At 52.9% G+C, this 24,129-nt stretch overlaps 1 protein-coding gene across 1 annotated transcript in view; it reads left to right on the forward strand.

Annotated features, from left to right (window-relative positions):
* Window positions 1-24,129, forward strand: part of PHLDB1 (pleckstrin homology like domain family B member 1) — a 69,971-nt gene that overhangs the window by 11,024 nt on the left and 34,818 nt on the right. Inside the window, 3 exon segments of the mRNA XM_038753869.1 lie at window positions 8,010-8,078; window positions 8,378-8,501; window positions 9,806-9,976. Coding sequence (XP_038609797.1) covers window positions 8,031-8,078; window positions 8,378-8,501; window positions 9,806-9,976 — 343 coding nt within the window. The 5' untranslated portion in view covers window positions 8,010-8,030.

The raw sequence follows: 24,129 nt of genomic DNA on the forward strand, positions 1-24,129 counted from the left end.
ATTTATTTTACCTTGTTAGTATGTTTGGTTTTGTTCTCTGTCTCCCCCTTTTAGACTGTGAGCCCAATGTTGGGTAGGGACTGTCTCTATATGTTGCCAATTTGTACTTCCCAAGCGCTTAGTACAGTGCTCTGCACATAGTAAGCGCTCAATAAATATGATTGATTTTGATTGATTGATAAATACGATGGAAAGAATGAGTGGACGTGCGGGCTCTGTTGGGACCCCTCCTTTTCTCTTTGTCCATATTTATTACTCTGTTTTATGAACGATGCCGTGGCTCAGTGGAAAGAGCACGGGCTTGGGAGTCAGAGGTCGTGGGTTCGAATCCTAGCTCCGCTGTGCGGCCGTGGGCAAACCACTTCACTACTCCGTGCCTCAGTTCCCTCATCTGGAAAATGGGGATGAAGACTGTGAGCCCCACGTGGGACAACGAGATCACCTTGTATCCCCCCCAGCGCTTAGAACAGTGCTTCGCACATTCATCCACTCAATCGTATTTATTGAACGCTTACTGTGCGCAGAGCACTGTACTAAGCGCTTAGGAAGTCCAAGTTGGCAACATAGAGAGACGGTCCCCACCCAACAGCGGGCTCACAGTCTAGAAGACTGTGTCTAGAAGTCTAAAAGTGTTCTCATTCATTCATTCAATCGTATTTATTGAGCGCTTACTGCGTGCAGAGCACTGTACTAAGCGCTCGGGAAGTCCAAGTTGGCAACATATAGAGACGGTCCCCACCCAACAGCGGGCTCACAGTCTAGAAGATTGTGTCTAGAAGTCTAGAAGTGTTCTCATTCATTCATTCAATCATCATCATCATCATCAATCGTATTTATTGAGCGCTTACTGCGTGCAGAGCACTGTACTAAGCGCTTGGGAAGTCCAAGTTGGCCACATAGAGAGACGGTTCCCACCCAACAGCGGGCTCACAGTCTAGAAGACTGTGTCTAGAAGTCTAAAAGTGTAATCATTCATTTATTCAATCGTATTTATTGAGCGCTTACTGTGCACAGAGCACTGTAGTAAGCGCTTGGAAAGTACAATTCGGCAACAGATAGAGACAATCCCTACCCGACAATGGGCTCACAGTCCAGAAGGGGTGGACAGACAACAAAAGAAGTAGACAAGCATCGAGACCATCAAAATAGATATAAAATTACAGATCTATAGACATCATTAATAAAATAGAGTAATAAATATATGCAAGCGCGAGGTCCTGCCACCTTCAGATTGAGATTATGTCCATGAGACCGTGTCGTCTATTGTGCAGATAATAATAGTGGTATTTGTTAAGCGCTTACTTTGTGCCAAGCACCGTCAGTGCTAGGGTAGATAGAAGATCATCAGGTTGGACACAGTCCCTTGTCCCACATGGGGCTCACAATCTTAATCTTAATCCTCATTTTCCAGATGAGGAAACTGAGGCACGGAGAAATCAATCAATCAATCGTATTTATTGAGCGCTTACTGTGTGCAGAGCACTGTACTAAGCGGGCGGGCGGGCGAGAAATCAAGTGGTTTGCCCAAGGTCACACAGCAGACAGGAGGAGGCAGGATTAGAACACAGTTCCTTCCGACTCCCGGCCCCCACCGGGCCACCCTGCTTCTTTACTACTCGCCCCACCGCATTTTTTTTTAATGGCATTTATTAAGCGCTTACTATGTGCAGAGCACTGTTCTAAGCGCTGGGGAATTTACAAGGTGATCAGGTTGTCCCACGGGGGGCTCACAGTCTTCAGCCCCATTTTCCAGATGAGGGAACTGAGGCCCAGAAAAGTTAAGTGACTTGCCCATAGTCACACAGTTGACAAGTGGTGGAGCCGGGATTTGAACCCATGACCTCTGCCTCCAAAGCCCGGGCTTTTTCCACTGAGCCACGCTGCATTTATGTAGAACAGTGCTTTGCACATAGTAAGCGCTTAATAAATGCCATCACTACTATGTATCTTTAAATTATATATTAGAAATTAGTTATTCATATTATCGTGTCTCCCCCTCTAGAGTGTAAACTTGCTGTGGGCAGAGGACGTGCCTGCTAATTCTGTTGGGTTGCCCTCGCTCAAGCGTTTAATACAGTGATCTGCACGTAGTAAGTGCTTAATTCATTCAGTCGTATTTATTGAGCGCTTACTGTGTGCAGAGCACTGGACTAAGCGCTTGGGAAGTACAAGTTGGCAACATAGAGAGTCTTTTAGACTGTGAGCCCACTGTTGGGTAGGGACTGTCTCTATATGTTGCCAACTTGTACTTCCCAAGCGCTTAGTACAGTGCTCTGCACACAGTAAGCGCTCAATAAATACGATTGATGATGATAGAGAGACGGTCCCTACCCAACAGTGGGCTCACAGTCGCTTAGAACAGTGCCTTGCATTCATTCATTCATTCAATGGTACTTATTGAGCGCTTACTGTGTGCAGAGCACTGTACTACGCGCTTGGGAAGTACAAGTTGGCAACATATAGAGACGGTCCCTACCCACCAGTGGGCTAATAGTCGCTTAGAACAGTGCCTTGCATTCATTCAATCGTACTTATTGAGCGCTTACTGTGTGCAGAGCACTGTACTAAGCGCTTGGGAAGTACAAGTCGGCAACATATAGAGACGGTCCCTACCCAACAGTGGGCTCACAGTCGCTTAGAACAGTGCCTTGCATTCATTCATTCAGTCAATCGTACTTATTGAGCGCTTACTGTGTGCAGAGCACTGTACTAAGCGCTTGGGAAGTACAAGTCGGCAACATATAGAGACAGTCCCTACCCAACAGTGGGCTAATAGTCGCTTAGAACAGTGCCTTGCATTCATTCATTCAGTCAATCGTACTTATTGAGCGCTTACTGTGTGCAGAGCACTGTACTAAGCGCTTGGGAAGCACAAGTCGGCAACATATAGAGATGGTCCCTACCCAGCAGTGGGCTCACAGTCTTAATAAATATGATTGATTGACCCTGGTACCCCTCTCGCCTCTGGGAGACCCGGTTTCCTCAACTGGGGATCAAGGGAAGAGATCGAGAGAAGCCGCGTGGCTCAGTGGAAAGAGCCCGGGCTTTGGAGTCAGAGGTCATGGGTTCAAATCCCAGCTCCACCAATTGTCAGCTGTGTGACTTTGGGCAAGTCACTTCACTTCCCTGGGCCTCAGTTACCTCATCTGGAAAATGGGGTGAAGACTGTGAGCCCCCCGTGGGACAACCTGATCACCTTGTAACTTCTCCAGCGCTTAGAACAGTGCTTAATAAATGCCATTATTAAGCACCTGTATATATGTTTGTACCTATTTATTCCTCTATTTATTTTACTTGTACCAATCTATTCTATTTATTTGATTTTGTTAGCATGTTTGGTTTTGTTCTCTGTCTCCCCCTTTTAGACTGTTGGGTAGGGACCGTCTCTATATGTTGCCAACTTGGACTTCCCAAGCGCTTAGTCCAGTGCTCTGCATACAGTAAGCGCTCAATAAATCCGATTGATTGATTGATTGATTAAGGGAGCAAGCCTAGGCACGCTCCCCTACCCCCTCCTCATCTCAAACACGACTGACTGACCGCCTTGCAGGCCGTAAGCGCTCAATAAGTACCGTTGGTTGATTGACTGATGGATGGCTCCTTATCTCTCTCCCCATCTCCCTCTTTCCTCTCCACCACCTTTATCTTCCTCTTAACTTTCACCAGGCCTCTCCTCTCACCCTCTCCACTCTCCCTTATCTCTCTCGCTCCTTATCGCTCTCCTTCTCGCCTTTCTCTCCCTCATATCTATTCTATTTATTTTATTTCTGTTAGTAGGTTTGGTTTTGTTCTCCGTCTCCCCCTTTTAGACTGTGAGCCCGCTGTTGGGTAGGGACCGTCTCTATACGTTGCCAACTTGGACTTCCCAAGCGCTTAGTCCAGCGCTCTGCACACAGTAAGCGCTCAATAAATACGATTGATTGATTGACTGCCTGCTGCCCCAAAGGCCGGTCCTCTGCCCACTGGGCACCGAGGCCTGGCACCATCCCCGGGGCCCGCGGCCTCGCTCCGGGCGCTTCCGGTCAGCCGGGGGTGGGAAGGCCAGGCCGGAAGGGCGGGAACTGGGAGCTGGAGTAAAATTAGTAACACCACCGGTTCCACTCGGATTCCACTCCCTGCCGCCCACCGGAGTCCCGGATCCCACCCCTTTTTCCTCTCAGAGTCGGCCGGAATGGGAGCGGGCCTCTGAAACCGGCACCCGTGGCGACTCAGTGACCCCTGGGGTGTGCGGGCTAGGAAAAGAGGTACCGTCTGGTCCTAACTTCTAGACTGTGAGCCCACCGGTGGGTAGGGACCGTCTCTCTATGTTGCCAACTTGTACTTCCCAAGCGCTTAGTACAGTGCTCTGCACACAGTAAGCGCTCAATAAATACGATTGAATGACTGAATGAAGTTGGGTCCCGTGTGCAGGTGATTACACACATGGGTGCACTCGGCAGGCCCGTGGCCCCCGTGACTTGTTTTTCTTTTAATGGTATTTGTTAAGCGCCTACTATATGAACTCAGTGTTGGGGTGGGTACAAGATGATCTCTGGAGTCAGAGGTCACGGGTTCGAATCCCGGCTCCACCATACGTCTGCCGTGCGACCTTGGGCAAGTCACTTAACTTCTCGGAGCCTCAGTTACCTCATCTGTAAAATGGGGATGAAGACTGCGAGTCCCACGTGGGACAACCTGATCACCTTGTATTCCCCCCCCAGCGCTTAGAACAGTGCTTTGCACATAGTAAGCGCTTAACAAATGCCATCATCATTATTATTATTATATGATCAGTTTGCACACAGTGCCTTTCCCACATGGGGCTCACCATCTTAACCCTCATTTTGCAGGTGAGGGAACTGAGGCACTGAGAAGGGAAGTGACTTGCCCATGGTCATACAGCAGATAAGTAGCCGAGCTGGAATTCGAACCCAAGTCCTTCTGATTCCCAGGCCCGTGCTGTGTCCACTAGACAGCACACGAAGGCGTGTGCAGCTGTGGTGTGTGTTTCTGGAGAAGAATGGGCCCCCCTTCCGCCCCTCCCTCACTAAATGAGAAGCAGCGTGGCTCATTGGAAAGAGCCCGGGCTTTGGAGTCGGAGGTCATGGGTTCAAATCCCGGCTCCGCCACTTGTCAGCTGTGTGACTTTGGGCAAGTCACTTCACTTCTCTATGCCTCAGTTCCCTCATCTGGAAAATGGGGATTAAGCCTGTGAGCCCCCCGTGGGACAACCTGATCACCTTGCAAACTCCCCAGCGCTTAGAACAGTGCTTTGCACATAGTAAGTGCTTAATAAATGCCATTATTATTATTATTATTATTATTAAATCTCACAGCTGATGAAGAGGGGAAAATTGAATGGGGGGAAGGGGCGGGAGGCAGGAGAAACAGAACCCTCCCCTTCCCCGCCGCCCTACCTCCTTCCCCTCCCCACAGCACCTGTATATATGTTTCTACAGATTTATTGCTCTATTTATTTTACTTGTACATATTTACTATTCTATTTATTTTATTTTGCTAATATGTTTTGTTTTGTTGTCTGTCTCCCTCTTCTCGACTGTGAGCCCGTTGTTGGGTAGGGACCGTCCCTATATTTGCCAACTTTCACTTCCCAAGCGCTTAGTTCAGTGCTCTGCACACAGTAAGAGCTCAATAAATACGATTGAATGAATGAATGAGTGTTTGTACAGATTTATTGCTCTATTCATTTTACTTGTACATATTTACTATTCTGTTTATTTTATTTTGCTAATATGTTTTGTTTTGTTGTCTGTCTCCCCCTTCTCGACTGTGAGCCCGTTGTTGGGTAGGGACCGTCCCTATATTTGCCAACTTGCACTTCCCAAGCGCTTAGTTCAGTGCTCTGCACACAGTAAGCGCTCAATAAATACGATTGAATGAATGAATGTTTGTACAGATTTATTGCTCTATTTATTTTACTTGTACATATTTACTATTCTATTTATTTTATTTTGTTAATATGTTTTGTTGTCTGTCTCCCCCTTCTCGACTGTGAGCCTGTTGTTGGGTAGGGACCGTCTCTATATGTTGCCAACTTGTACTTCCCAAGCGCTTAGTATAGTGCTCTGCACACAGTAAGCGCTCAATAAATACGATTGAGTGAATGAATGTTTGTACAGATTTATTGCTCTATTTATTTTACTTGTACATATTTACTATTCTATTTATTTTATTTTGTTAATATGTTTTGTTTTGTTGTCTGTCTCCCCCTTCTCGACTGTGAGCCTGTTGTTGGGTAGGAACCGTCTCTCTATGTTGCCAACTTGTACTTCCCAAGCACTTAGTACAGTGCTCTGCACACAGTAAGCACTCAAAAAATACGATTGAATGAATGAATGTTTGTACAGATTTATTGCTCTATTTATTTTACTTGTACATATTTAGTATTCTATTTTATTTTGTTAATATGTTTTGTTTTGTTGTCTGTCTCCCCCTTCTCGACTGTGAGCCCGTTGTTGGTTAGCGACCGTTTCTATATGTTGCCAACTTGTACTTCCCAAGCGCTTAGTCCAGTGCTCTGCACACAGTAAGCGCTCAATAAATACGATTGAATGAATGAATGAATGTTTGTACAGATTTATTGCTCTATTTATTTTACTTGTACATATTTACTATTCTGTTTATTTTATTTTGTTAATATGTTTGGTTTGTTCTCTGTCTCCCCCTTCTAGACTGTGAGCCCACTGTTGGGTAGGGACCGTCTCTATATGTTGCCAACTTGGACTTCCCAAACGCTTAGTACAGTGCTCTGCACACAGTAAGCGCTCAATAAATACGATTGATTGATTGATTGATCTATCCCAGGACTTGGTACAGTGTTTGGCACACAGTAAGCACTTAACAAATACAATAATAATAATAGCTTGTTTGAACAGAGGGGACGCAAGGAAGGGGCAAGGTGGCCGGGCTGCAGATTTCCCACTGGGGCCTCTACACCCAGTCTAGAGGGGCAACTTTTCAGGAAAAAAAAGTCTAAAAAATGTTCAATGCACCACCCCAGCCCCTTGGATGTGTATTTTCAGTTGTGCTTGGAACTCTGCTTTAACAAATATGATAATAATAATAGTTTGTTTGAACAGAGGGGACACAAGGAAGGGGCAAGGTGGCCGGGCTGCAGATTTCCCACTGGGGCCTCTACACCCAGTCTAGAGTGGCAACTTTTCAGGAAAAAAAAAGTCTAAAAAATGTTCAATGCACCATTCCAGCCCCTTGGATGTGTATTTTCAGTTCTGCTTGGAACTCTGCTTTAACAAATATAATAATAATAATAGCTTGTTTGAACAGAGGGGACACAAGTGGCTGGGCTGCAGATTTCCCACTGGGGCCTGTACACCCAGTCTAGAGTGGCAACTTTTCAAGAAAAAAAAAACCTCTAAAAAAATGTTCAGTGCACCACCCCGGCCCCTTGGATGTGTATTTTCAGTTGTGCTTGGAACTCTGCCTGCCTTTTGAACCCATTTCACCCCCCGACTAAGGTGAGGCCCCTGGAGCAAAATAGCAGGCTCTCAGAAGGAAATACCAAGTATCCCAAAGACAGAAATGTCCCTGCTGCTCAGGCGGAGAGGGACAGAGGGGCAGCCTGTGCCCTGTGTGCCCCTGAATCTGGCCCATTCATTCATTCATTCAATCGTATTTATTGAGCGCTTACTGTGTGCAGAGCGCTTGGGAAGTACAAGCTGGCAAAATATAGAGACGGTCCCTACCCAACAGTGGGCTCTAGTCTGGCCCATCTATAGGGGTGAGAGGATGGGCACCCCCTCTAGGCTGTAAGCTCGCCGTGGGCAGGGAGTGTATCGTTTATTGTTATATTGTACTCTCCCAAGCGCTTAGTACAGTGCTCTGCACAGAGTAATAAATACAACCCGATGAATGAATGACTGGGCATGGGGCAAGGCTGTCTGAAATGTCTTGGTTGCTTCATCATTCCCAGCGGTGGGCGGTGGGCATTAAGCCCCACGCGTACCGTTGCCATCCAGCGCTGACCTCCTCCTCCACCTTCTCCTGTCCAGGAACTCCGGATCCCCGAGACTATGGAGGCTTTCAACAGGAATACGGCGGGTTCTGGACGCAAGATTCAGGTAAGCCGTGCCCAGCGCCGGGCATAAGGGGCACTTGGCAGCCCTTCTCCCGTCCTTGGCCCTGTCCCCTCCTTGCTCCCCGGGAGCGACACCTGATTCAGCAATCACCTCTTCTCCATCCCACCCAATCCCATTAGCAAAGGTTCCTCAATCCGGTTAGACTAACGGGTTCTCCCCGGAATCCTGTTAAAAAGTTCTGGGGCTCTGTTCCTCTGTACCCTGGGGTCCCAGCTGGGAGAACTGGGCCTCGAGGTTCCCGCAGCTTCCTAACCACCCCGTTGTCCCGCTGCTGCCCACAGAAGGGACCCCTGGACCTGATTGAGACGGGGAAAGGGCTGAAAGTCCAGACGGACAAGCCCCACCTGGTGAGCCTGGGCAGCGGACGGCTCAGCACGGCGATCACCCTGCTGCCCCTGGAAGAAGGTGAGTTTGTGTCCTCTCTGGGGGCAGGGGGACCGTCCGCCCTCCGTGGGCGCCCAGCCGGTCTTTCCCGTGGCCTAGACGAACGGGCGAGATCCGGGCTCTCGGGGGAAACTGAGTTCCCACGATCTGGCCAGGTGTGGGTGATATCCAGCCATGCCTTTCTCTCTCCCTCTCTCCCTCCAGAGCGGTCTGCCCCCACATCCTGACTCCCCTTCCGTCCCAGGGAGCCCAGCCAGACTCCGGCCTGCCCTGGATTAGAGATGAGATTAGAATTGAGGGGAGAAGGGGAGTGGAAGGGAGGCAGGAGGCGAGAGCCGAGGGGGGACAGAAGGGGGGTAGGGAGAAGGCTTCGTTGCTATTGGCAACCAGTTGGTGCCCCTGGTCTGGAAGGAGGAGCGGAGGCGGGGGTGGGAGAGGAAGAGGCCTGGCCCCAGGAGGGACGCCGGCTGGGCACCCAGGGAGCGGGCTAAGGCGGCGGGGTTCCCCGAGGTGAGTTCCCTCACCCCGTGGCCCTCGCCCCATGCCCCTCGCCCCATGCCCCTCGCCCCCTCACCCCATCCCTCCCCCGGCACTGGCTGGCTTGAGGAGTCGCATTCCTGGCGTTCTCCGGATACCAGCCCTGGGGCTCTGCCAGGGTTGGGGCGGTGGAAACGGAGAGGGGGAAGGGGAAGGGATAGGATGGTAGGGGAGGAAATAGCCAGAAGCCCTTGCCTTGGGTCTCAGTTTCCCCTCCTGCTTGAGAGGGAGGAGGGTGGAAACGGAGAGGGGGAAGGGGAAGGTGGAGGGATAGGATGGCAGGGGAGGAAATGGCCAGAAGCCCTTGCCTTGGGTCTCAGTTTCCCCTCCTGCTTGAGAGTGGGGAGGGTCAGGAACAGCTCTGGGCATTGCCAGTCGTGGCCCAGCCCAGGTTTGGGGCCCACAGTCTCTCCCCCCTCTCAGGGGATGAAACGGTGAGGTTCGGAGGGCAGGTGTCTCTGCTTCTTGTTACTCCCTGAGCTTGGGTCAGGCCACTAATAATAATGATGGCATTTATTAAGCGCTTACTATGAGCAAAGCACCGTTCTAAGCGCTGGGGAGGTTACAAGGTGATCAGGCTGTCCCCCGGGGGGCTCACGGTCTTCATCCCCATTTTACAGATGAGGTAATGAGGCCCAGAGAGGTTAAGTGACTTGCCCGAGGTCACACAGGTGACAAGTGGCGGAGCCGGGATTTGAACCCGTGACCTCTGACTCCAAAGCCCGCGCTCTTTCCGCTGGGCCACGCTGCCCGTCCGCTGACCTCTACTCTTTGTCCCCCGCCTCCAGGGAGGACGGTGATCGGTTCGGCCGCCAAGGACATCTCGCTGCAGGGCCCCGGCCTGGCGGGGGAACACTGCTACATTGAGAACGTGCAGGGTACGCTCACCTTGCATCCTTGTGGCAACCCCTGTGCCATCGACGGTCTTCCAGTCCGACAGCCCACCCATCTCACTCAAGGTATCATTATTATTATTAATGATAATAGTAACGGTATTTGTTAAACGTTTATTACGTGCCAAGCACTGCTCTAGGCACTGAGGTAGATACAAGATAATCGAGTTGGACACAGTCCCTGACCCATTTAGGGTTCAACAGCCTGAATCCCCGTTTTATAGATGAGGGAACTGAGGCCCAGAGAAGTTAAGCGACTTGCCCAAAGTCACACAGCAAGCAGGCGGTGGAGCCGGGATTAGAACCCAGGTCCTTCTGAGCCCCGAGCCCGTGTTTTAATAATAATGATGGCATTTATTAAGCGCTTACCATGTGCAAAGCACTGTTCTAAGCGCTGGGGAGGTTACAAGGTGATCAGGTTGTCCCAGAGGGGGCTCACAGTCTTAATCTCCATTTTACAGATGAGGGAACTGAGGCCCAGAGAATAATAATAAGAATAATGATGATGGCATTTATTAAGTGCTTACTATGCGCAAAGCTGTGTTCTAAGCGCTGGGGAGGTTACAAGGTGATCAGGTTGTCCCACAGGGGGCTCACAGTCTTCACCCCCATTTTACAGATGAGGGAACTGAGGCCCAGAGAAGCGAAGTGGCTTGCCCAAAGTCACCCAGCTGACAAGTGGCAGAGCGGGGATTTGAACCCATGACCTCTGATTCCAAAGCCCGGGCTCTTTTCCACTGAGCCACGCCGCTTCTCTGAAACAGGCCGTGTTTTATCCTCTAGACCACCCTGCCCCGAGGCCCCTCAAGTCAGAAGGAGAGGCTGGTGGTCAAAGCATCACGGCCCACCCTCCTGGTTCCCATGGTAACCACCCAAAAAGCCATATTGGCCAGGCAACGGGGTGCAGTCATCTTGCCCCGTTTCTGTGTGTGTGTTTGGACCCGTGGACACGTGGGCATGCAAGCCCCTCCATGCTGGCCCTACGAGGGGAGCATCGCCGTCACCCGTGAGCCCCGGAGAAGATTACACCACCAGTTCTCAAAGGGCATCGCGGGGCAGTGGCGTGACAGCTGCGGCGGGAGGTGGCGGGTGGCCGAGGGAGGCCAGGAACAATGGGGCTGTTTGTGTGACGCAGGGAACTGGGGGAGCTGGCCGCTTAGAAACAAACCGAGCTGGGATCCTGGGTCCTCCCTCATCCCAGAAGGGGAGGTGGGGGCGGCCAAGGGGAGTTTTGCTCTTGGGAGAGGGAGGGAGAGGCAGCCGGGGAAAGAGGGACAGAGAGTGTGAAGAGAGGAAGGGAGGGACAGATTGAGAGAGAGAATGTGTGTATGTGTAACAGGGAGAGAGAGAGTTGCCATGGCAACATTCCCATCATAGTGTTGTAGAACCATCTGGGCCCAAGTGCCTTGGTTGCTGTGGCAACAGGCCCCCAGCCTGCTCTCAGGGTAGCTGTTCAAGTTGCCATGGAGACAGACAGGACGGGAACTGGGCCTAGTTGTTTCCCTTTTAGACTGTGAGCCCACTGTTGGGTAGGGACCGTCTCTATATGTTGCCAACTTGTACTTCCCAAGCGCTTAGTACAGTGCTCTGCACACAGTAAGCACTCAATAAATACGATTGATTGATTGATTGATAGTGGTTACAGGGTGAAACGTCCTCCGTGCCAAGTCCCCTGGTTGCCATGGAAATGCCTCTCCCCACCCCACGTTTCAAGCACAAGCTCGGGAGGGGAAGTGGGCCCTAGAGCTGTGAACCAGGGACTCCGGCTGTGACTCCTGGGCTGGCAGAGTGACCGCGTCCTGTCTGTGGAAGGGAGCCAGCCCTGGGGGAGGAGGAGGAGGAGGGCACGCGTTGGCAAGGCCAGACCTGGGGCATGAGCTGCACATCACCCCATCCCCGAGGCTCCAGCCCCAGCTGTGTGGTTACAGACCGCGGGGACCCCACCCAATCCCTCGGCCTCCCCTTTCTCCGACACCTGACCTCCCCTGTGCTCCCCTTCCTGTCCCGCCCAAGGTGGGATCACTGATGATATCACTTTAAGATTTCCAAGGGACAACTAGGAGGGAGGGCCTGGATGGTGACATACAAGGTGTGCCCTTATTTCATCTCCCGGGCCCATTGTGAAAGGAATCCAAGGGGTGTCCGAAGCCTGGCAGAGGGCTGTTGTCACGAGGAGCCCGGGCGTGCTGGAATCAAATGGGGGACCGAATGGCCGGGGAACTGGGGGAGTACCTCACGGTTTCCCCTCTGTGGCTCCCCTGAGGAGGGGACATTCATTCATTCAATCGTATTTATTGAGCACTTACTGTGTGCAGAGCACTGTACTAAGTGCTTGGGAAGTACAAGTTGGCAACATATCATCATCATCAATCGTATTTATTGAGCGCTTACTATGTGCAGAGCACTGTACTAAGCGCTTGGGAAGTACAAATTGGCAACATATAGAGACAGTCCCTACCCAACAGTGGGCTCACAGTCTAAAAGGGGGACACAGAGAACAAAACCAAACATACTAACAAAATAAAATAAATAGAATAGATAGGTACAAGTAAAATAAATAAATAAGTAAATAAAGAGTAATAAATATGTACAAACATATATACATATATACAGGTGCTGTGGGGAAGGGAAGGAGGTACGATGGGGGGAATGGAGAGGGGGACGAGGGGGAGAGGAAGGAAGGGGCTCAGTCTGGGAAGGCCTCCTGGAGGAGGTGAGCTCTCAGTAGGGCCTTGAAGGGAGGAAGAGAGCTAGCTTGGCGGATGGGCAGAGGGATTGGGGGCATTCCAGGCCCGGGGGATGACGTGGGCCGGGGGTCGATGGCGGGACAGGCGAGAGCGAGGTACAGTGAGGAGATTAGCGGTGGAGGAGCGGAGGTTGCGGGCTGGGCTGGAGAAGGAGAGAAGGGAGGTGAGGTAGGAGGGGGTGAGGGGATGGACAGCCTTGAAGCCCAGGGTGAGGAGTTTCTGCCTGATGCGCAGATTGATTGGTAGCCACTGGAGATTTTTGAGGAGGGGAGTGATATGCCCAGAGCGTTTCTGGACAAAGATAATCCGGGCAGCAGCATGAAGTATGGATTGAAGTGGAGAGAGACAGGAGGATGGGAGATCAGAGAGAAGGCTGGTGCAGTAGTCCAGACGGGATAGGATGAGAGCTTGAACGAGCAGGGTAGCGGTTGGGATGGAGAGGAAAGGGCGGATCTTGGCAATGTTGCGGAGCTGAGACCGGCAGGTTTTGGTGACGGCTTGGATGTGAGGGGGTGAATGAGAGAGCGGAGTCGAGGATGACACCAAGGTTGCGGGCTTGTGAGACGGGAAGGATGGTAGTGCCGTCAACAGAGATGGGAAAGTCATATAGAGACGGTCCCTACCCAACAGCGGGCTCGCAGTCTAGAAGATAAACGCTTACTACGTGCCAAGCACTGGGGAGGTTACAAGGTGATCAGGTTGGCCCACGGGGGGCTCACAGTCTTAACCCCCATTTTACAGATGAGGGAACTGAGGCCCAGAGAAGCGAAGTGACTTGCCCAAAGCCACACAGCTGACCGTTGGCGGATCTGGGATCTGAACCCATGACTTCGGACTCCAAAGCCCGGGCTCTTTCCACTGAGCCACGCTGCTTCTCACGGAGCCCGCTCCTCCTGCCCCCCGCCTGCTCACACGTGCGAAACCAGATGAAGCCAGGGTTCCTCCACGTACAATGCCCCCATTCAGCTGCCCTCCCGGGTGTTTCGCCCCATTAATTAGGTCTTGTTAGGTATTTCCTGAGTCCCTAGAGCTCCGTGCCCTTCTCAAACCTGCCAGGTCTCGGCAGCCCGGACACCCCCAGCGGTCCCGACCCCGGGAAAAACCTCGGGCCCTGATCCAGATGCCGCCACGCTCTCCCTGTTCAGGCCCATCCGCCACCGGGGAGCTTGGCAGTCTGCATGGGTGGGAAACAGACGCACAAAGGAGCCGTGTTCTCCCACCACCCCCTCGGCCCCTTCCCAACTGCTCCTCCCTGGGAGCTCTGGAAGCTGGGATCTTGTCTCATCGCTCCAGCGAGGCAGCCGAGCTGGACATTCTTGGGAGTATGTCTCCATGGAGACTGCACTTCCCAAGCGCTTAGTACAGTGCTCTGCACACAGTAAGCGCTCAATAAATACGATTGAATGAATCCCCCCATCTCCTTCCCCTTCCCACAGCACCTGTATATATGTTTGTACGTATTTATTACTCTATTTTATTTGTACATATTTATTCTATTTTATTTTGTTAATATGTTTCGTTTTGTTCTCTGTCTCCCCCTTCTAGACTGTGAGCCCACTGTTGAGTAGGGAGCATCTCTATATGTTGCCAACTTGGACTTCCCAAGCGCTTAGTACAGTGCTCTGCACACAGTAAGCGCTCAATAAATACAATTGAGTGAATGAATGAATGAATAAATACGATTGCATGAATCCCCCCTTTCCTCCTTCCCCTCCCCACAGCACCTGTATATATGTATATATGTTTGTACGTATTTATTACTCTATTTTATTTGTACATATTTATTCTATTTATTTTATTTTGTTAATATGTTTTGTTTTGTTGTCTGTCTCCCCCTTCTAGACCGTGAGCCCGCTGTTGGGTAGGGACCGTCTCTGTATGTTGCCAACTTGTACTTCCCAAGCGCTTAGTACAGTGCTCTGCACACACTAAGCGCTCAATAAATACGATTGAATGAATCCCCCCCATCTCTTTCCCCTCCCCACAGCACCTGTATATATGTTTGTACGTATTTATTACTCTATTTTATTTGTACATATTTATTCTATTTATTTTATTTTGTTAATTTTTTTTTCGATGGCATTTATTAAGTGCTTACTATGTGCAGAGCACTGTACTAAGCGCTTGGGAAGTCCAAGTTGGCAACACACAGAGACCGTCCCTACCCGTCAGTGGGCTCACAGTCTAGAAGGGAGAGATGGAGAACAAAACAAAACGTATTAACAAAGTAAAATAGAATAAATATGTACAAATAAAATAGAGTAATAAATCCGTACAAACTTATATACATATATACAGGTGCTGTGGGGAGGGGAAGGAGGTAAGGCGGGGGGGGATGGGGAGGGGGAGGAGGGGGAGATGAAGGAAGGGGGACTTCAGTTTGGACTGGCATCCCAAAACCACACCCCAAGACCCCAACCCTATGATCAATCAATCCGTTGTATTCATTCATTCGGTCGTATTGATTGAGCGCTTACTGTGTGCACAGCACTGTACTAAGCGCTTGGGAAGTACAAGTCGGCGACATTTAGAGACGGTCCCTACCCAACAGCGGGCTCACAGTCTAGAAGGGGGAGACAGACAACCAAACAAAGCATGTGGACAGGTGTCAGAATAAATAGAATTAAAGCTGGATGCACGTCATTAACGAAAGAAATGGAATAGTAACTTTGTACAAGTGAAATAGAGTAATAAATCTGTACAAACATATATACAGGTGCTGTGGGGAGGGGAAGGAGGTAGGTTGGGGGTGGATGGGGGGGGAGAGGAAAGAGGGGGCTCAGTCTGGGAAGGCCTTCTGGAGGAGGTGAACTTATTGAACGCTTACTATGTACAGAGCACTGTACAAAGCATTGGGGAGAGTAAAATACAACAGAATTAGCAGACACGTTCCCTGTCCGTATGGATCTGTGCCTAAAGGCTCTGGTGCTGAGGGTGGGATGAATAAAAAATCCAAGTGACGCAGAAGGAAGAGGGAGTGGGGGAAATGGGGGGTTCATTCATTCATTCAGTCAGTCGTATTTATTGAGCGCTTACTGTGTGCAGAGCACTGTACTAAGCGCTTGGGAAGTCCAAGTTGGCAACATATAGAGACGGTCTCTACCCAACAGCGGGCTCACGGTCTAGAAGAACAGTCTAGAACACAGTCTAGGGGTTATTTAATAAGGCTTTGAAAGTGGGGCGAGTGATCGTCTGTGGGCTGTGAAGAGGGAGGGAATTCCAAGCCAGAGGCAGAGTGACAAGATACATCAGATCTTCTGGATCTTCTAGATCTCGATCTTCTAGACTCGCTGTTGGGTAGGGACCATCTCTGTATGTTGCCCACTTGGACTTCCCAAGCGCTTAGTCCAGTGCTCTGCACACAGTAAGCGCTCAATCAATACGATTGAATGAATGACTGAATCAGATCGAGGAACGGTGAGCGGGTTAGGATTCAAAGAGCCAAGTGAGCAGACCAGGAACTAGGAAATCAGCCAGATGAGATAGAAGGGAGTGAGCTAATCCAGGGCTTTCAAGCAGATGGTAAAGAGATGGATGGGCAATCACGGGAAGTTCTGGAGGAGTGGGGAATCCTGAGCGGAATGTTCTTTATGAAAAATGATCTGAGCGGCGGAGTGAAATATGGACTGTAGTGAGGATATGATGTGCAGGGTAGGGCGGGCCAACCCCGAAGCCCCTTCCCCCAACCAGCGTGGCTCAGTGGAAAGAGCCCGGGCTTTGGAGTCCGAGGTCATGGGTTCAAATCCCGGCTCTGCCAATTGTCAGCTGTGTGACTGTGGGCAAGTCACTTCACTTCTCTGGGCCTCAGTTCCCTCATCTGGAATATGGGGATGAAGACTGTGAGCCCCCCGTGGGACAACCTGATCACCTTGTAACCTCCCCAGTGCTTAGAACAGTGCTTTGCACATAGGAAGCGCTTAGTAAATGTCATCATCATCAAAGAGCCCGGGCTTTGGAGTCAGAGGTCGTGGGTTCAAATCCCAGCTCCGCCAATTGTCAGCTGTGTGACTTTGGGCAAGTCACTTCACTTCTCTGTCCCTCAGTTACCTCATCTGTAAAATGGGGATAAGACTTTGAGCCCCCCCCCCCCTTGGGACAACCTGGTCACCTTGTAACCTCCCCAGCGCTTAGAACAGTGCTTTGCACATAGGAAGCGCTTAGTAAATGTCATCATCATCAAAGAGCCCGGGCTTTGGAGTCAGAGGTCGTGGGGTCAAATCCCGGCTCCGCCAATTGTCAGCTGTGTGACTTTGGGCAAGTCACTTCACTTCTCTGGGCCTCAGTTCCCTCATCTGTAAAATGGGGATAAGACTTTGAGCCCCCCCCCATGGGACAACCTGGTCACCTTGTAACCTCCCCAGCGCTTAGAACAGTGCTTTGCACATAGGAAGCGCTTAGTAAATGTCATCATCATCAAAGAGCCCGGGCTTTGGAGTCAGAGGTCGTGGGGTCAAATCCCGGCTCCGCCAATTGTCAGCTGTGTGACTTTGGGCAAGTCACTTCACTTCTCTGGGCCTCAGTTCCCTCATCTGTAAAATGGGGATAAGACTTTGAGCCCCCCCATGGGACAACCTGATCACCTTGTAACCTCCCCAGCGCTTAGAACAGTGCTTTGCACATAGTAAGCGCTTAATAAATGCCATTATTATTATTATTATTATTATTATTATTATTATTATTAACCAGGCTCAGTTTGTCCTCTCCTTAAAACCGGGTGGGGTTCTTGAGGCAGAGGAGGGAGGTTGGAGGGTTAGTTCTTTGTCACCAGACTGTTAGCTAGATGTGGGCAGGGAATGTATCTGTTTATCGTTGTGTTGTCCTCCGCCAAGCGCTTAGTATGCAGTGCCCTGCACACAATAAGCGCTTAATAAGTATGATTAGATGAATGAATGCCCCTGTGACCTGCTTCGAGGGAGGCTGGTTGGGGTCATCATCATCAATCGTATTTATTGAGCGTTTACTGTGTGCAGAGCACTGTACTAAGTGCTTGGGAAGTACAAATTGGCAATATATAGAGACAGTCCCTACCCAACAGTGGGCTCACAGAGGGGGGAAAGGAGTGGTGTGGGGGGAGAAATGGGGGGAAAGGAGTCTTCTAGACTGTGAGTATGTTTGGTTTTGTTGTCTGTCTCCCCCTTTTAGACTGTGAGCCCACTGTTGGGTAGGGACTGTCTCTATATGTTGCCAATTTGTACTTCCCAAGCGCTTAGTACAGTGCTCTGCACACAGTAAGCGCTCAATAAATACGATTGATGATGATGATGACCCCATTGTTGGGTAGGGACCGTCTTTATATGTTGCCAACTTGGACTTCCCAAGCGCTTAGTCCAGTGCTCTGCACACAGTAAGCGCTCAATAAAGACGATTGAATGAGTGAATGGTGGGGGGCTTGGCTCCTCAATCCACCCTGCTGCGGGGCTTAAGGTGATGGACGCCCCCAGACCGCTCACCCCCAGTGCAGTGAGCAAGAGCAGTGAGATGCAGTGGGATCAGAAACCGTCCTGAGTGTCACAGCTTCCACTGCCGCTGAATCACTCTCTTCCTGAGGAGCCTCGACCTTAACGTCCGCCGCTTGGCTCGGCTCCTGCGGGCTCCTCCCCGGCGTAGGGGGGTTAGGAGGGATGGAAAATAAACTGGAATGGTCCCTGGAAAGTTGGCTCAACTTCATACCTCCATCCTCTTAAGGCTCTGGGGTGAGCGTGGGTTTGAACGGGTCGGGGCCCGAGGGGCGTGTGTGGCGTGTGTTTTTTGGGCCTGTCCCCAACTCCTTCTTCCCCTCCCTCGCAGCCCAGCTCCAGCTAATTGGTGTGTGTGTGTGTGTGTGTTTGTGGCATCCTCCATCAATCAATCAATCGTATTTATTGAGCGCTTACTGTGTGCAGAGCACTGGACTAAGCGCTTTGGAAGTCCAAGTTGGCAACGTATAGAGACAGCCCCTACCCATCCATCCATCCATCAATCGTATTTATTGAGCGCTTACTGTGTGCAGAGCACTGGACTAAGCGCTTGGGAAGTCCAAGTTGGCAACCTATAGAGACAGCCCCTACCCATCCATCCATCCATCAATCGTATTTATTGAGCGCTTACTGTGTGCAGAGCACTGGACTAAGCGCTTGGGAAGTCCAAGTTGGCAACCTATAGAGACAGCCCCTACCCATCCATCCATCCATCAATCGTATTTATTGAGCGCTTACTGTGTGCAGAGCACTGGACTAAGCGCTTGGGAAGTCCAAGTTGGCAACATATAGAGACAGTCCCTACCCAACAGTGGGCTCACAGTCTAAAAGGGGGAGACGGAGAACAAAACCAAACATACTAACAAAATAAAATAAATAGACCTCAGAGATGATCCCCCAGCATAAGAAGCAGCGTGACTCGGTGGAAAGAGCCCGGGCTTGGGAGTCAGAGGTCGTGAGTTCTAATCCCGGCTCCGCCAATTGTCTGCTGGGTGACCTTGGGCAAGTCACGTCTCTGGGCTTCAGTGACCTCATCTGTAAAATGGGGATTAATAACAATAATAATTTTGGTATTTGTTAAGTGCTTACTAGGTGCAAAGCACTGTTCTAAGCGCTGGGAAGGATACAAGGTGATCAGGTTGTCCCCCGTGGGGCTCACAGTCTTCATCCCCATTTTACAGATGAGGTAACTGAGGCCCAGAGAAGTGACCTGCCCAAAGTCACACAGCTGACAATGGGCGGAGCCGGGATTTGAACCCATGACCTCTGACTCCAAAGCCCGGGCTCTTTTCCACTGAGCCACGCTGCTTGTGAGCCCCACGTGGGACAACCTGATGACCTTGTATCTACCCCAGTGCTTGGTGCATAGTAGGTGCTTAACAAATGCCATCGTCATTATTATTATTATCAATCAAATACTATTGGTCTGATTGGATTGTATCTCCCTCAGAGCTTATCACGACGCTTGTCACATAGCAGGAACTTAAATATTATTATACCCTGTTAGTAAAGCAGGATTTTTCCTCCAAGCTAGCCATCCCCCCCAGCCAAATTGATTGTAAACAGAAGAGGGCTTCCAGGTGGAGTTCCTCTGGGGATGGGTTCGGGATTTCGGGGGGCTGGATGTTCCTTCCCCATGGGGCTGGGGGAAGGCTCAAGGCCAGGGCCAGTCACCTTTCCGAACGGGGAAGGAAACAAAGGACCGGGAGGGGGGTCCTAGGGCTTCCCTGATCCCCCCCACCCCATTCTCGTTGTAGCCTCCAGGAACTGGGGGTCGGAGGAGGTGGGGATGAGGGAGGGGGCTGAGTCTCTGGCTTTCAGCAGGCCTCCCCTTCGCCCCCACACCCAGCCGGCTGCCAAACCGCCCCTTTCCCAGCCCTCGTCTCTCTCCCTCCAGTCTCTCCCCCTCCAGTGTCTCTCCCTGCAGCCTCTTTCCTCCCAGTCTCTTTGTCCAGTGTCTCTCCCTTCCGTCTCTGTCCCTGCAACTTCTCTCCTCCCAGTCCCTCCCCCTCCAGTCTCTCTCCTTTCCATCTCTCTTCCCTTCGGTCTCTCTCTGCTCCCAGTCTCTTTTCTCCAGACTCTCCCCCTCCAGTGTCTGGCCCTCCCGTCTCTCTTCCCTCCAGTCCCTCTCCCTGCAGCCTCTCTCCTCCCAGTGTCTCCCAGTTCAGTCTTTCTCCCCCTTCAGTCTCTCCCCCTCTAGTGTCTCTCTCCCTCCAGCCTCTCTCTCGCCCCAGTGTCTCTCTCCGTTCCAGTCTCCCTGCCCTCCTGACTCTCTCTCCCCCAGTCTCTCCCCTCCAGCCTCTCTCCCTCCTGTCTCTCTTCCCTCCAGTCTCTCTCCCTGCAGTCTTCCTCCAGTCTCCCTTCCCTCCCGACTCTCTCCCCTGCAGCCTCTCTCCTCGCAGTCCCTCCCTTCCAGCCTCTCTCCTGGCAGTCTCTCCCCTCCAGCCTCTCTCCCCCAGTCTTTTCCCTCCAGCCTCTCTCACCCCTATGTCTCTCCCTCCCGTTTCTCTTCCCTCGTGTCTCTCTCTGCAGTCTCTCTTTCTCCAGTCTCTTCCCTCCCGTCCAGCCTCTCCTCCCAGTCTCTTCCCTCCAGCCTCTCTCGCCCCCGTGTCTCTCTCCCTGCAGTCTTTCTTTCTCCAGTCTCTCCCTGTAGTCTCTTTCTCCAGTCTCTCCCCTGCAGCCTCTCCCCCTCCAGCCTCCCCCCTCCAGTCTCTCTCCCTGCATTCTCTCTTTCTCCAGCCTCTCTCCCACTCTCTCTCTCTTCTCTCTCCCCTCCAGCCTCTCTCTCTCTCTCTCTCCCAGTCTCTTCCCTCAGCCTCTCTCCCCCAGTCTCTCATTCTCCAGTGTCTCCCTTCCCTCCAGCCTCTCTTTCTCCAGTCTCTCCCCCTGCATTCTCTTTCTCCAGCCTTTCTCCCCCAGTCTCTCTTCCTGCAGTCTCTCCCCCTCCATTCCCTCTCCCCCTCCCGTCCCTCCGTCTTCCATCACTTCCTCTTCCCTCCCACCGCCGCCGCCTCGGTCCCAGGCCGGCCCCTTTGGCCCCGCCCCCGGCCCCGCCCCCTGGCGGCTCCCGCGCTCCCATTGGCTCCCGCCCCCCCTCAGCCTCCAGGCCCCGCCCACCAGCTCCAGGCCCCGCTCCCTGGCGGCTCCCGCGCTCCCATTGGCTCCCGCCTTCAGGCCCCTCCCACCAGCTCCAGGCCCCGCTCCCTGGCGGCTCCCGCGCTCCCATTGGCTCCCGCCTTCAGGCCCCTCCCACCAGCTCCAGGCCACGCCCCTCGGGCGGCTGACAAGCTCCCATTGGCTCCCGCCCCCCGCCTCCAGGCCCCGCCCACTACCTCCAGGCCCCGCCCCCGGGCGATTCCAGAGCTCCCATTGGCTCGGGGCTCCAGGCCCCGCCCCCGGGCGGCTCCCGCGCTCCCATTGGCTCCCGCTCCATACTCCGGGCCCCGCCCACCAGCTCCAGGGCACGCCCCCTGGCGGCTCCGGGATCCAGGCCCCGCCCCCCGGGCGGCTCCCGCGCTCCCATTGGCTCCCGCCCCCAGACCTCGCCCACCAGCTCCAGGCCACGCCCCCTGGCGGCTCCCGCGCTCCCATTGGCTCCACCCCCCGCCTCCAGGCTCCGCCCACCACCTCCAGGCCCCGCCCCCGGGCGGTCCCAGAGCTCCCATTGGCTCCGGGCTCCAGGCCCCGCCCCCAGGCGGCTCCCGCGCTCCCATTGGCTCCCGCTCCCGCCCCAAGGCCCCGCCCACCAGCTCCAGGGCACGCCCCCCCGGTCGGCTCCCGCGCTCCCATTGGCTCCGGGCTCCAGGCCCCGCCTCCGGGCGGCTCCCGCGCTCCCATTGACTCCCGCTCCCGCCTCCAGGCCCCTCCAAGCGGCACCAGGGCACGCCCCCCCGGGCGGCTCCCGCGCTCCCATTGGCTCCGGGCTCCAGGCCCCGCCTCCTGGCGGCTCCCGCGCTCCCATTGGCCCCGGGCTCCAGGCCCCGCCCCCGGGCGGCTCCCGCGCTCCCGTTGGCTCCCGCCCCCTACGCCTCCAGGCCCCTCCCACCAGGCCCCGCCCCCGGGCGGCCCCCGCTCTCCCATTGGCTCCGGGCTCCTGGCCCCGCCCCCCGGGCGGCTCCCGCGCTCCCATTGGCTCCCTCCCACCAGCTCCAGGCCCCGCCCCCTGGCGGTTCCAGCGCTCCCATTGGCTCCGGGCTCCAGGCCCCGCCCACCGGGCGGCTCCCGCGCTCCTATTGGCTCCGGGCTCGGGGCGCCGTGGACGGGAGGTGGCCACGCCCCCTCAATAGGCCCCGGGGCCCGGACCGGACGGAGGCAGCGGGTACCGGGTCCCCAACCGGCTTTCGCGGGGTGAGTCACCGGTGGGGCTAACGGGGCTCCCTGCTCCCGGAGGGTGATTAATAATAATAATAATAATAATAACAATAGCATTTAGTAAGCGCTTGCTATGTGCAAAGCACTGTTCTAAGCGCTGGGGAGGTTACAAGGTGATCAGGTTGCCTTCTAGACTTCTTCACAGTCTTCTAGACTGTGAGCCCACTGTTGGGTAGGGACCGTCTCTCTATGTTGCCAACTTGGACTTCCCAAGCGCTTAGTACAGTGCTCTGCACACAGTAAGCGCTCAATCAATACGATTGATTGATTGATTGGGGGCTCACAGTCTTCACCCCCAGTTTCCAGATGAGGGAACTGAGGCCCAGAGAATAATAATGGTAATGATGATGATAAGCGCTTAGTACAGTGCTCTGCACATAGTAAGCGCTCAATAAATACGATTGATGATGATTTATGAAGCGCTTACTATGTGCCAAGCACCGTTCTAAGCGGTGGGGAGGTGACAAGGTGATCAGGTTGTTCTCCTGGGGGCTCCCAGTCTTCACCCCCAGTTTGCAGATGAGGGAACTGAGGCCCAGAGAATAATAATAATAATAATGATAATAATAATGGCATTTATTAAGCGCTTACTATGTGCGTTCTAAGCGCTGGGGAGGTTCCAAGGTGATCAGGTTGTCCCCCGGGGGGCTCCCAGTCTTCACCCCCATTTTGCAGATGAGGGAACTGAGGCCCAGGGAATAATAATAATAATGATGATGGCATTTATTGAGCGCTTACTATGTGCAAAGCACCGTTCTAAGCGCTGGAGAGGTTACAAGGTGATGAGGTTGACCCCCGGGGGGCTCCCAGTCTTCACCCCCATTTTCCAGATGAGGGAACTGAGGCCCAGAGAAGTGAAGTGACTTGCCCAAAGTCACACAGCTGATAAGCGGCGGAGCCGGGATTTGAACCCTTGACCTCTGACTCCAAAGGCCGGGCCTTTTCTACTGAGCCACGCTGCTTCTCTGATAATAATGATGGCATTTATTAAGCGCTTACTATGTGCAAAGCACTGTTCTAAGCACTGTGGGTTGTGTGCCCTGGGCGGGAGGCCCTCTGCGTGTGTGTGTGTGTGTGTGTGTGCCCGTGCCCAGGGTGGTGGGAGGGTGGCGACTGCATACGTGGGGGTATGATGGAGGAGAGGTGTGGGGGGTTGTGCGTCCGCCCGGGGGGAGTCCAGAGGGCTCGATGTGCGGTTGTGTGATGGAGGAGAGTTGTGAGGGGTTGTGGGTCTGGTGGCGGGGGAGAGCTGGATGTGTGGTTGTGTGATGGAGGAGAGTTGTGGGCTGGATGTGTGGTTGTGTGATGGAGGAGAGTTGTGTGAGGTTGTGGGCCTGGGGAGGGGGGGAGAGGTGGATGTGTGTTTGCGTGATGGAGGAGAGTTGTGTGGGGTTGTGGGCCTGGGGAGGGGGGAGAGCTGGATGTGTGGTTGTGTGATGGAGGAGAGTTGTGTGGGGTTGTGGGCCTGGGGAGGGGGGAGAGCTGGATGTGTGGTTGTGTGATGGGGAGAGTTGTGTGGGGTTGTGGGCCTGGGGAGGGGGGAGAGCTGGATGTGTGGTTGTGTGATGGAGGAGAGTTGTGTGGGGTTGTGGGCCTGGGGAGGGGGGAGAGCTGGATGCGTGGTTGTGTGATGGAGGAGAGTTGT

This window comes from Tachyglossus aculeatus, chromosome 11 (genome assembly GCF_015852505.1).
Source record: "Tachyglossus aculeatus isolate mTacAcu1 chromosome 11, mTacAcu1.pri, whole genome shotgun sequence".
In the NCBI taxonomy this organism is placed as follows: Eukaryota; Metazoa; Chordata; class Mammalia; order Monotremata; family Tachyglossidae; genus Tachyglossus; species Tachyglossus aculeatus.